The sequence below is a fragment of the Stigmatopora nigra genome, chromosome 22, assembly GCF_051989575.1.
Source record: "Stigmatopora nigra isolate UIUO_SnigA chromosome 22, RoL_Snig_1.1, whole genome shotgun sequence".
Classification (NCBI taxonomy): Eukaryota; Metazoa; Chordata; class Actinopteri; order Syngnathiformes; family Syngnathidae; genus Stigmatopora; species Stigmatopora nigra.
In genome coordinates, this window is record NC_135529.1 from 2,781,272 (window position 1) to 2,795,670 (window position 14,399).

The following is a 14,399-nucleotide window of genomic DNA, read 5'->3' on the forward strand; positions in this document are numbered from 1 at the left end:
TAATTACCTAATCTGTTTCACTAGGCCAACCTTCGTCATAATAAAACTACATAAATTCAGGAATTTGGATTTGGATTCACAATTTTAAAGTATTACCTGATGCTGATACTACAACATTTGGAAAAAAACAGAGTACAAGATGTTTTTTATATGGTTATGTTAATACAAGATACATTGTAAAAACAACTGGCACCATGTTTTACTACTGTACTTGCCGGGAGAAGATTTCTTTCACTGTGTTTTATGGCAGTCGGAAATCTCAAAGACTAATTGTGGCAACAGCTCCCTATTTGCTCGTACTTGACAATACAAATGGCAGCATTTGAGGTTTCTTTCGATACGAGTATTGGTACACTTTATTCTTTAATGACCGAATGTTTCGTCAACAGGCAAATGGACCTGGCAGAATGACAAATACCCTTTACGTACTTATTGAGATGCACATGTGCGTACTGTGGGTAGTAACTTTTAACCTAAGAAGCCTTGGTCCTATAAGATTCATTTGAAGGATCTAAAATATGCATTTTTGGGATAAATGAAAAAAGTATGATTGAGGGATGTTAATCCTACCTCTAAAGACTTGTAAGAAGGGGGAGTGGGCGCAGTGCTACCATATGACAAATTTAATACAGGACTAGAAAATTGATGGCACACTTATGTTCTGAAATGGGAGGCCATTAGTTTCATGTGTGGTTTATGCATTATTGATTCAGCTATTGGATGAAAAGTTGAAAGTTGAAAAGGGTTTCTGCAATTCCTGTGCTAATGACAAAGATTATGTTTCTCTTCAGGCAAAATTAAATGAACAATCTGACCTAACATTGATAGAATTCCAGCCCTCTCACACAGATGAACAATGCTATTGCATTATTCCTAGATAATGCAGTAATGAGAAATTAGGGGCAAATAAGCAAGCTATATCTGTCACTAAATAAAATCATTTTTCTTTGGCCTAAATCCTACACATATGCAGCCAAAAACTCCTCGGCAGAGATTAAAATATTAATTTAGTCTCCCGCTGTTGTATCCTGTTTCATCAACAGCTTTCTGCTACATCGCAGAATTCATTGTGGACCCCATGTATCCGTCTGTCGCAAAGATTCGAACTATATCTAAGGTGTTATGGATTTTCACAATACTGGCTTACTGCAATCCCCTTACGTGTGGGAAAGGAGAGCCACAACCAACATTGTGGCTATGAGATGTGAAACACACACACACACACACACACACACACAAATGCACACACACACGCGTAGACATTTTTTTCCAAATAAATTTGCAATATTCACCTTGTCCCTTAGACCTAAATTACAATGAGTATCATGATAATGAAGATGTAGAGATGTCAAGAGCTCATTGGAGGTTAGCCGAGGGTCACACAACTGTTCCACTTATTCATGTTGCCATTTGTAACGTTTATTTTTTATATCTGAGAGATGCTTGTCCTGGGGGCCAGATTAAATTATGCTGTGACAGACTAGGCTTCCATGAAGCACATGCATTCTACTTTTGTACGGTGTATTGGTTTTGTGGCCCACGGCTTCATTGGCTATTGAATGATTCTAGCATACAGCCTGTCTAGCTCGCACGGCGGATATTAAAGTCATCTACCATGAAGTTGTCTGACATGTGATTTCCCGCCACCATAGTGTCCAGCTCCAATGTCCATTAAAAGCAGAAGGGCTGGTGCTGATGGATTGGACTGTCTCTATGGTGGACAGATTGTAGAGCTGAAGGAAAATAGAGAGGTGGTTACATTAAGCCAACTGCACTTGTACTATTCATTCATCTACGATGCCTGTTTCTTTCGCAACTATCATCAGCACTTTTTGGTGAAAAAGGGCCAAACAGCAACATTACTAGACAATTCCGTTTGTGTTATTTAGGTTTCTGAAAGGTTACGTCTTTGTCTACAATGATATATGTGTGTGTGTATATATATATATATATATATATATATATATATATATATATATATATATATATATATATATATATATATATATATATATATATATATATATATATATATATATATATATATATATATATATATATAGAAAAATCACAATATGGTGTCTTTATTTTTTGCAGTAAAACTACAGAACAATTTTCAGGCTGCATCTCTGTATTCTAGTGCAGTCCTCATAATCCAGTAATAAATACAACATTCAACTGAGGCAATTTAATTAAAGAACTAGACTGCGTACCTAATAACTGATATTCTCTCCGGTTACATTTAGGTTTAATATGCCGTTATTGTGACTATTCAGGAGTATAAATGGTGGAAAAACACGTTTGGGGGCAACGGCTCAGACTTGATTACCTCTAATCTTTTATCTTTAATCCTTTTAAAAGAGCAAAACTGAATGCCACAGCTGCAGAAAATCTTTGGCTAATCTTGTTTGTGTGCCACCAGCAGGTTGGCTTCACGTTACGGGCATCTCAGTGTGAAACATTGTTTGAGGACTCTCTCCTTTTCTGTGTGCGCAGTGTACACCGCTTATTTTATAAGTTATAGTGCTTATGCCTGATTCAATATTTTATCACCTTTGAGACAACTGCTGCTACACTGCAATCAACAGTTGATAACAGGTTTATGCACAGGGTGCATTTTTTTTATTTTTTATCCTTCATGAGATAAGCATAAATACCTGGTACAAACTCAAGTAATCTTTTGGCTTGTTTTTCGGTGCTAATACTCTATTTGAGATTGTGGCACTTTATTTGTCAACAAATAGTTCTTGGTGGAGATGCCCTCAATCTATTCTTATCATTGGAAATAAACCCAATCACGTAATTTTATTATAATGAAGTAAAACAACTGTGTTTAAAATATTTGGTCTGTTTTTAAGTCTCTAATGGTTACAGTCCTTAATCCAAAGATACAAAGATATTGATAAAAGAAACAAAAATATATTTGTTTTAAAAGATGCGCATCGTTTGGAGACACCTGAACCAGGAGTAAACATGCCGTAGCTCGGGGGACATTCTGGTAGCTGTTGGTCATGCAAAAGGGAACCCTGGCATCATGCAAGTGGGATAATGTCTCCAGCTGTGTCATTGTTTACATTTTTTTGTTATCATATCCTTTCATATCCTATCCCAACTCATGAAACCAAATAGCACACTTCCAGTTGGAAGTTATTGACAAACGGTGCTTCTAAGCCCAGACGCAGCAATGAGATGGTGACCTTGTAGCACATTTGCGTTCTCTATGCGAGTGCATAGTCTAGTAGTGTACTGTAGCGTGGCTAACAGAGAAAATTGTATGCACCATTAGCTGCCCAAGTAGGCCATATTGCACACCTGCACCAGTCACAAATGTCAATGTGTCCTGAGACAGAGGTCACTGTCCGGAAACATAGGGAATAGCCATTAAGCCGTACTTGCCCAATGTACAAGAGAAGGTGTAGCAGAAAATGTAAAGGAATTCTAGCATAGTGTTTTTTAAAAATTCCCAATGGGAAATTTCCTCAATCAGTATTTCTCCACTGGTACGCATTGATTTATAATTGTTTTCAATGGAATACTTTTAAAATGCATCCATGCATAAACATTTAATAGTTATATCTGCCATTTCTCATTTCTCCTCGTACACACGGGTTGAGGGAAAGTGGGATTAAAAATGAGTCGTCAAGGGTATGATTGATTAGCTTTCTTGTTTGTAGATTAGTATTAAGATGTCACATCATATTTATGTTCAGAAATCACATCTTAATGATGTTTTTGCCCCTTGAGTTTACTGCGGGTCGAGAGGTGATTTTTGTTGCGTCTGAAGAAATTAAATAAGGCAGCATTTTCTGCTCCGATAACCAAAAGAGATTCATCAGCAGAAGCGGGAATGTACTTAGACGGCGGTCGTCATTCTCCAGTTTTGTTTAATATCAGTGCCCCGTCACTTGCAGGTGATGTTATTAGCATAAATCACAAAAACCCAACTAGAATTATTACACATCTGAAATTTTATTAAAGGTTGCTTTAATCATGACATAAGAAAACTGTATGTCAGGCATACACTTATAAGTAAAATACACTTTTTTTTCCTCAAAAGAATTTGCGTTTTTTTGTCCTTGAGATTTAAAAAATAAAAATATATGAGTAGGAAACAGATTGTTCTTAATCAATAAAAATGTGGTTAAATACACAATGAATGAATATGACAACATGGGTTTCTAGAATGTGCAATGCAAAATGGCGTGGGACAGAATTAAATCTCAAATATAAATATCTCCTCATTTGCAAACGTTTTTCCTTAAAAGCATTTCTACAAAATCCCATTTCCACTAAACCTCTCATCTTCTAAAATGCGTGGTTGTCTATGTATGTCAGAATCAACACTGTGATTTAAAAGGTAGCACTGACCGTATACATAAGCAATTCAGCAAAAGATCGCATTAAGAGTGAGCACCGAGTAAGTTTCTTGGACTGACAGGGTAGATAAGCGAGGATGGCAGGAGCACTTTTCAGGTCAGGGATCACAGGGTTGCAGTGGTTTAAGTGAAAACCATCTTCCAGAATGCTGATGCAAGCATGTTATTTTATTTATTTTTTTATATCATAGACAGCAACTTGTTCTTGAGTTATTTTCATCAGAATGCAGAGATATGTGATGTGATAGCTCATTGCAATACATTATGAAGCTGACTTGAGACTTGACTTGGTCATGTTCCAGGGAACCTGCAAAAACTAGTGTTATTGTATGCTCAAAGTAAAAAAGCCAGAGGTTGTGAAAAGAGTCAAATACTGTACCAAGTTTTCTGTTCGTAGACGATAGGACTGCAACAATATATGTATTGAAATAGTGATTCTCGTAGAAAGATCCTGTCCGATGCCCAACTTACTTAGTCAAAATAAAAAAATTAAACTACAACTTTACAACTGCGTAATCGGAGACTGAGACGTTTGTTATTCCATTCTTGCCTCTGTTCCCTGACTGTGATCTGAGAGCACAGGGGAAACAGTTCTCTGTAGTGCGTGTGGCCCCGTCAAAGGACTTGTGCAGCATTGACATTTTATCAGGGCATGCAGTTTAAAGCCTCATCTTGTAGGCAGGCTACTATTACTGAGAAAAATGTTATTAATTAAAACCAACTCCATTGAGGGTTTTGTTGACATTTTCAGGGACACAGGTCAATTTTATTTGAACGCAGTACATTTTGTTTATTATTGTTTCAGAATTGACGTAGAGAAGTGTATTTTCATTTATAACATAATTTTCTGGTAGGTGCACCATTACTATATCAATATTTTTAATATTTACTTATTAATTCGTTTTTTTTTTAATCTAAAACAATGTTCAGGATATTTCTTATGTTAAGATAAATAATTCCAAAAAAATGAAACTTGTTTTGACATTCGCCTGAAATTAAGAAAATTGTTTTGTGTATTCTTTGGGTTGCCACTGTGAATCAAACTAATTTTAAAGGTTGGTGAATAGCGAGTAATGAAAAACATGACCTTATTCCAAATGGTTGAAATCTAATGCACTGTGGTCTCATCTTTGCCCATTGTGATATTCATGCTCCAGCCTGTGGTCCTTTTGAAACTGATTTTATTCACCGTCATGAACACAAAGACCTGCTAATATGGCGCGTTAACCTTTGACCAATATTGATAATTACTTTTTATACCTAATTTGAGATTTTCTATGGATTTGTTGTTCCTCTATCCTTATTTGTGCCCACTGCCAGAGCCTTGCACATTTAGTGTTGGGTCGATACCAAGGCCATGACAACAATATCATGATTCCAGGAGATGGACTAAGTGCAGGAATTAAACATTATGTACCATGATTTATTATAGTGTGGCTGCAATTGGAACAGTGCTTGTCCTCAACTTTCCGAGTCTGGTGACAGTCTGCCACACACTCGCAAGAGCTCCCTACATCTGTGCCATCAATGAACCCGCCCTTGACTAAGGAGGCCAGTATGATTTCATGACCAGTTTATTATGGTCCAGTTTCCTTGCATCTGGCAGGATTAGGTGTAGCATCCTGATTGATTTGTTTCGTTACAACCTGTAAATGCACTGCATTAATCCAATTTGCTGAAAATGAATGCATAGGGTTTGCCTTATCTTATTCGGACAGATTTCATTTCAGTTCTCAATCTGTAATTTCACCAAGATTTCTGGCTTGATTTGTAGTCATCAATGACATTGAGCCTTTGACCTTTTCCTTTTGAGGGCAATAAAGATCACCACTGTCTTTCCATTCAGCTTGACAAAAATTCATTTACTCGAAATGTTCATCTTCCAAATATCTTTGAAAGGAAATGTTGTGATCTTAAGTAATCTTAACCAGAGGAAGCAAATAGATGTTAATTAAAAAAGGTCCAAATAGCCATGGACTGGAGATTATGGATGACACACTCAATAGTCAACTTCATGATAACACTTGTTCTTCAAGCCCAATGTTAATCTAATGATTCACAGGTTAGCAATTAAATTGAATTCCAACCTTGTCTTTCCTCATTGATGTGACTTCTTTAACTTGCAAATGATTGCCAAAGTAAGTCTTTGGATGAATTTGTTTGGAAAAAACATTGCCCTAATTCAAGTCCTTCTATTTCCTTATTTCATCATTGCCTCCCTTAGCGCACTCGCAGCAGTAGCATCTGCTTAACTGTCCTCGTTTCTGTGGATGGTTTTCCATCTTCCTACACTCACACTGCTTGCAGACAAGCACAAGCAGGCGTGTAGATTCTTGGTGTTGATCTATAGTTTTTGCCCATAATCCTTACTATCTGACTGCCATTTTTTGTGGGTGGATTATATAAAAGTCTATATTTTTTAAAAACTGCTCTTTCATTGTTTTTGCGCCCAGGGACAAAGTTTGTAAATGGTATCATTAGCAAATAGAAATGTACAGATAAAAGTCTCTGGAAGCTGAAGTTTTGTGTGTTTATCTATGTTATCCTCTCTCTTGGATACTGCTTTATTTAAACCCAAACTTCTGGAATCTGCAGTTTCCCAACAAAACTGCGTTTTCGCAAAGCCAAAACCAATGTGCCATTCCTTTTTCCAGTGAGATGACACAGCTACTCAGTTCAGAATGTTCTACACGGTAGTCCACACTGTTCCTTTTAACCCACATTAAGCTAAAAGGACATCAAACCTGAGTAAGATCTTATTGACTAGCTGCATGACCTTACTTCAGTTTTAAGGTTATCGGTTATCATGACATTTGGCACAGAGATTTTTGGTTTCACAGAGTCGACAGAGATACAAACATGCTAACTATTACTCCACCGTGATACCCTCGATAATTTTACATGAATCAAACTCTTCCATCATGGTAAAATAAACAAAAGTATTCCGACTACCACAAAACCATGGCTATAAAATTTCGTATTGAATGGTCAAGGAAATGTGTTTTCCAGATAACATTACTGATGCAATAAGATTTGGCTTGCTCTGTGATTGAAACAATACAGCACCTAAGCCGCGTTGAGCCCACCTGTTTGTTTTTCCGTAATTGGATTCTGCTTCATTCCATTTGCCTTAATGCTGATGCATAATGCAATGTACTACAGGGACCAGCCATTACTAGGTATGGGACGGGGCTTGAAAAAGTAACCTGACACATCATCCTGACCCGCCAATACACACCACCTCTCTTTGTGCCCATCTCTCCAACAACATTTTTGAAAGCCGCCCCTCTGCTCATTCTAGATGGATTGATGGTGGGGCTTGCATGCCTGGTGGAAACATGCAGAGCAGGTGTTGATGTTAAAGCATAGAGCAACAATAAGCCGACCCTGTGCAGCATGTTAATCCAAAATAAACAGGCACAGACATGGGCCGCTTGGGCCAGGTTAGAAGATTTCTTATCAGAGATTAAAATTCTGTTAACAAGACAGGCATGTGGAGCCAACATTTCATCTTTCTTTTACAGAAACAACACCACACCAGAATCATGTTGAGCATCCCCAATGTCAACACGTTTGCACTTAACTGTTAGACTTTTCCTACTCTGTTGGAGCCAAATGAAAAGCATTTTAGTTCCATGTAGACAGTGTAAGACTGACTCACCTTCAACAAGATCAGATACATTTCAATGAAAGGTTTTTTATTTGGTATGTATTTAATCACATATTAAATTACTTGATTCAATAAATCATTTTCTGAACCACTTATCCTCACAAGGGGTAGGAGGGTGCCTATCTATAGACGGACAACCATTCATATCCACACTCATAACTAGGGGCAAATTAGAGTGTCCAACCAAGATAGCCTACATATTTTTGGGATAAGGGAAGAAACCGGAGTACCCGGAGAAAACCCATGCAGGCTTAGGTAGAAAATGCAAACTCCCTACAGGAACTCATTCATTAAATGTGTATTGTGAACACATGTCTACATACTATATGTCTCCCAGCAGCTTGACACTGTCATCACGACAGAGAAGCCTCCATTCGCTCTTTGCTTTTTTTCTTAGCAGCTGCACCTCTCTCACAACCAGCTGCTGCCATTAAGTAGCTCATGCCGATGGCCAGGGCTCAGATCAGTGCACAGCCATAGTGATAATGATAAAGATAAGACATCTGGAGGATGTGTGTGTGTGTGTGTGTGTGCGTGCATGTGTGGTGTACTATTGTTTTTGTCTGTTGGATTCACATGTACAACAGTTATTAAAGAAGATATGACAGGCAGAAAGAAAACTGGATTCACTGTAGTACAATTTGTGTGTGCGCGCGTGTGTGGCTCTGTGTGAATGTGTGACTAAGCAGCGATAGCCGAGCTTCATTAGTGTGTGCAGAAATAATAAAACGGGCTCGCTCGCTCTCTCAACTGTGGAAAAGAGCATCTGATCTTCAGTCACCTCCCATGGACATTGACACATGAAGATAAAAAGCTGATGTAGCAGCAACACTAACACTGGAAAGGTAACACATTGGCAATATGGAATCTTGATGAGCTGTAGAATATGGAGAGGATAAATTAGGAAGTGCACATTTGATAGCAAAGTGTCTTTAGGAACATATATATAAATATGCTGCAGTAAGACAGGGGAGTTTTCTTTGGCTGGAAAGAGAGACAGAAAGGAAGGAGGGCTCAGGTGAAAGTTCACCAAGGAGGGGATGACAGATCCCAAATGGTACCTTTTGGAAACACTCTCATAGCCTCATTGCTTCAGCTATGAATTGATGTGAAAACGCAATCAACCGAACCCAGTTCACGGTGGAGAGGCCAGGCTGTAAAAAATAAAATACATGCAGAAGCTTGTTGAAGAGAAAAATTGATGCTTCTTTGGTGGTGAAAAGCCAGGTTTGGACACAAGTCAGGGTTGTGTATTTTTAAAGAACTGACGTGATGGATGTGCACATTGTGCTCCTACTGTGCTGCTCCGAGTGACATGTTTTGGACACCTCCCATCCCGTCTTGTAGCAGGCAACACCTGGTGCCTCACTGCTTGACCATTAGTCCTCAACCAACACACACAAGCGCACGCTTTAGGCACACAAGGAATTTTAAAAGCTCTCTGTTTTCTTGACAGGAGTCATTGTGTGCATGTCGGAAAATACAGTACAATATTTATTAGTATTTTTTTCTTTGTATGTATGTATGTATTTGAGAAAATTGTCATTTAAAAAATAAAGTAGTAATATTTAGAATTTTATTTGTACCCAAAAGGGTCATTGTCATACATTTCCAAGAATATATTAGCAGTAATGGTCAAGAATACATTTTTAATAATAACATTTGTAATTTGTAGTGCATCGTCCACTTTGATCCTCTTATTTATTTGCCATGCGTTTTGTTTTTCAGCCTCCACTGTTGCTGAGAACGGAAAGAAAACCTGCCTGAAGCTGAAAGTTTTCGTCCGACCATCAAGTAAGTGCTTTGTAGATGCAGCCTCTTAAATTGCAGGATGGCTTGTTTAAAAAAAAAAGTGCTCGGTGTCGTTCCTTGCATTTTCTCCCAACCCGCCGCTTTCATCTTTCTGTCTCTGAAGTGCTTCTACTTGTATAGAAAACATTTTATTTAAAAAAACAAACAAACAAACAAAAACACCGGACATCTAGTCTTACTTACTTCATCTGACTGTTGCCATGCGCTTTGTTGCTTGACCTGTTTACTATCTGGGCTGCGGGGGGCTTCAAATGTCTATCTGCTGTAAATACCTGTAATGATGATGATATCATTCTCCCTATCTTCTGTTTATAGACACCTGTGTGAGAACTATAGGTGTACATGACCGTGTTTTTGATGTAAACGACAAAGTAGACAATACGTTAGAACCACGAGGTTAGTATGGCTTCTTGCTTATTTTTATTCACTCCATGCATTTTTCCACATGCCTTGTTCTTGCCACGCTGTCTGATTTTTTTTTTTTTTACACACATTGCATGAACCCTATACAGTCCATCATAGCCACATACAAAATTCCTCTTATGTGACAAATCTATTTATTATGGGTTTGCAATTGTTACTTTTCAAAATAATCCTACATCTTTATTATTTTATTTATATTTTAAAATATAACATCAATAGGCAGTCAGTTTAAGATAGTCAACATTTTAAAATCAATCAAACAAATTACAATATGCCCTTGTTTTAGGGTGCAGTTTCCTCACTATCTCATATTGAGGTAATCCCTTAAACCCGTAACCTTGGTTGATTGACTCTGTTTATTCGACCCCCTATTACACTAAATAACGATAGCAATAGGTACACTTCGAAAACAGATTTGTTCCACAAGCAAATCAGTTTGTGAACCATTTGTGTCGAATTTAGACACCTAATATTTACCAAAGTACTCGAATCTTAATGAATTCTGTCCACTGCATGTCCATAAAGATCACATTCTACAACTCTTGTTGTATTTAAATCTGGAAATTCAAAATATACACTCAAACATTTAATTACATTTCATTAGAATCAGATCAATGATTTTCTACCTATACTCATACCATGGTGCACATGTGCTACAGTTGTTACGACGGGATATTCTGACTTTGTTTCATACTGATAGCTGGAGACAACGTGCAATGGCCTTTGACATTATTGATGCCCTACCTTCCTCTCGTTGCACCTGGCCTCTTGCCCACCAGGCTATAGTATCCACATTCACTGTCTACACTTTGCTTATATCGATCGACTGCTTTCTTCCATAAAACCCCAAGCTTTAGAGTGCCTGACCACCCTTGCAGAACCTAAAGGTGTATGTTTAGTTGCCCCTCTGCATGATTCTGCTCTTTTCACTGCTTATATAACATGCTGGCTTTGGAGAATAACACACTACTCTAGTACTTTGACACACAAATACTTTGATTTGCCTAGAATAATTTTATTTTTTTAATATTATTAGAATTATTATCTTTTTCACTTTCACTCCACAAAGTCTAAAGACGTTTTTCACATGAGCCAGTAGTCCTTATGTAGATTCATTACTGTTAAGTTCAAATGTAAAAAAAAATCGAAACGATTTAGTGCTCCGATATCGATAGATTTAATGTTTTTCATAACCGATTGCAAAATGAATTTCTTTTTCCCCATCATACAGATGACACGAGCCATGAACCGGCCGAGCCTTCGCGAAGTGAAGAGACAAACACTGCATCGCACCTGCCTGGATCCAGCCAATTTGTGACTTCACTTCTTCTTTGCTTGGTATCACACTTTACCTTATAGCGCCCCCACCTGTCCCAGAGCAGCAATTTACACCCAGTGTGGCCTGAATCTGCCCAAGGTTATGGGGGGAAGGGGTGGATTTTGAGGGCAAAGCTTGTTTTGCTTGATCGGGCATCGTTGCAAGCTTCCCAAGGAATCCCTCAATTTTTGTTTTTCCCCAGACAAAGTTTGAAGTGTCTCTCACCAGATATTGGGGAAAAATTGGGGGGGGGGTGACAACCACCCCTTCTTAGATGCCAAATCATTTTTGTCCTGACACTTAGTGATCCTGAATTTCCTGTGGCAGCGCTTTACATCATTTTTAACCATTGAAACATACACAAATGCAGTTATCACACACACATGGACGCAAACACATGCTCCACAAATCTTCAATGTTTTCTTCCGCTTATTATGTTTTGTTCAGTAGCAGCATTTACAAATTAGGAAAGTGAAGACTGTAGACCAGGGGTGTCCAAACTTTTTGCAAAGAGGGCCAGATTTGGTAAGGTGAAAATGTGTGCGGGCCGACTATTTAGCCTGACATTCTTTGAACCATTAACATTAAATACAAATTAACCTTTTGGGATTTTTTTTAATTACAAATGGCATACTTTGACATTTTTTTTTACATTTAGGTTTTTACCGAAATCACAAACCACAAAAAATTAAGAAAACTATCAAGGATATCTAAGTTCATGTGAAACATCACATATTATTCACTATTATATGCTCACTGTAGGAACAGTGCTGAAAACAAATCAATGATCACTGCATATTCAAACTGTGATTTTGACCATCACAAAAAAAATAATGAACTCATGTATTTTATACTGTGGTCAACAGTGCCGGCGGGCCGTGTATTATTGATTTCATGATAGAGGCCACGGGCCGGTAAAAATTTGTCCACGGGCCTTAATTGGCCCGCGGGCCGGACTTTGGACATGTCTGCTGTAGACTCTTAGGAATGACTGTACATAAACGCGTAGGTATCTGTCAGTGGTGTTGGCATCAAGTTCTGCTTGGTGCATAATTTCTAATGTTTAACCTAGTAAGTCGAAAAAAAAATGAAGATGAAGGATAAGAACTGTCAGTTTGGGAGGCCCAGCACTGGAAAAATTCTACACAGCCTGCACCTTAACCTACTGCTGTCCAGTTGTTTCCTAATTATTTAATAGTAACATACAACTTTTTCATAGGACGATAAGATAGTGTATATACATGAATGTGGGGTGTGCATTTGACTAAATACCCATGATTGGCATTGGGGGTGGGGAATTTTAACAATGAATTGAGTTTTTTTCTTTTTAAATACAATTTACGATCAGCATGTTCTAAACCAGGAGTGCCCAAGTCAGGTCCTCGAAAATCCCTATGTGGTGTGTTTTCCATATCTCCCTCTACCAACACACCTGAATCAAATAATCTGGATCGGTATTAAGATTCTGGACAGCTTGCTGATGAGTTGATCATTTGATTCAGCTGTGGTATAGGAGGGAGATATGGAAAATAGACTGGATAAGGGCTCGTGAGAACCAGTCTTGGCCATTCCTGTTCTAAACTCATGTTTCAATGCCTGTGTGGTATTGCACAGGCAAATAGTCCCCACAATAGCAACTCTCAATTGTGTCAAGAAGTGATTAATCAACTATCAATTTCAAACATTGGACAAATTTCTTAGTCATCAATCAAGCGACTAATGGTTTTCCATGCCCATCTCTAGAGAAATTGAAAAAGGTTGTGGTATAACTGAGTGTAAGACAACAGAGAGCTCTTGACTCCTAGCAAGCACTTTGGGGGCTGCTACTAGATGGAGAATCGATGTCTTTTAGGAGTCGCAATTTCACGGCAACAGTCACACCCATTTTGAATTTACTGAGCTGGACAAAGTATGATTCTCTTTGCTCCATCGACTTACATTATAATGTACGCTCATATCCAATCTAAAATTGTTGGAATCTCAAGTACCCCTATACTGTAGCATTTACCTCAATTAGTTGTGGTAACAGCACTGATGCATTGCTCTACTTTATTCAAAATATTGTGCAGTGTTATTTTGGATTAATCTACTTTTATATAGCGCTTACAGTCGATGATAGTTCGGGTGCGCGTTGGTTGACATTAAGCATCATTCGGTCTCATCTGACTTGAAAGACAAACAGGAATAAGAATGTAGATGTCCAACCAGGAATCTTTGTGTTTAAGTGTCTCTTTAATGAGGTTCAAAATGACAGGTATTCGGCCCCTCTGTTATGGAAAAGTGAGGTACGTATTTCTGGTATTAAAAATAGACGGTACAAGACTTGAAGGAAGGATCTGACACAAGAGGAGGGGTGTACATTTCATGGGGGGGGGGGGGGGGGGGTTTAAGGCGGTCACTGCTGTTTGAGAGAAGTGGTGAGTGACGGAAATGGAATTCCAAAGGAGGGGTTACTAAATGAGACTTAGTGCAAGGTAGAAGCACTGATAAGAGTTTTGACATAAAATCAATATAAAAGTACTAATTTATGAAACACTTCCATTGCATATCAGCCATTAATATGTTGGAGACACGGAAGAAGAAAAAAAAACTATAGACAGACAAAATAAGTCATAATTTGGCATGAAAACCTAAAAAAATAAATTGATAAGAAAAAGAAAATATCAATATCTAAAGTGTGCATTTTATGCTAAATCTCCAAGAGTGTACAATTGTTATGGGAATTTTGGCTGATTAACAGTCCCCCCAACCCAAATATAGTATATATATTTTCTCATAATACTTTTTCGGGCGCTGGGCC

At 38.0% G+C, this 14,399-nt stretch overlaps 1 protein-coding gene across 1 annotated transcript in view; it reads left to right on the forward strand.

Moving 5' to 3' along the window:
* The window catches only part of LOC144215965 (ephrin-A5b-like), a 69,241-nt gene extending 55,297 nt beyond the window's left edge, over positions 1-13,944 (forward strand). The window contains exons 3-5 of the mRNA XM_077745198.1: positions 9,775-9,840; positions 10,174-10,254; positions 11,513-13,944. Of these exons, the coding sequence (XP_077601324.1) occupies positions 9,775-9,840; positions 10,174-10,254; positions 11,513-11,640 (275 nt within the window). The 3' untranslated portion in view covers positions 11,641-13,944. The remainder of the gene's footprint in view (positions 1-9,774; positions 9,841-10,173; positions 10,255-11,512) is intronic.
* The last annotated feature ends 455 nt before the right edge of the window (positions 13,945-14,399 follow it).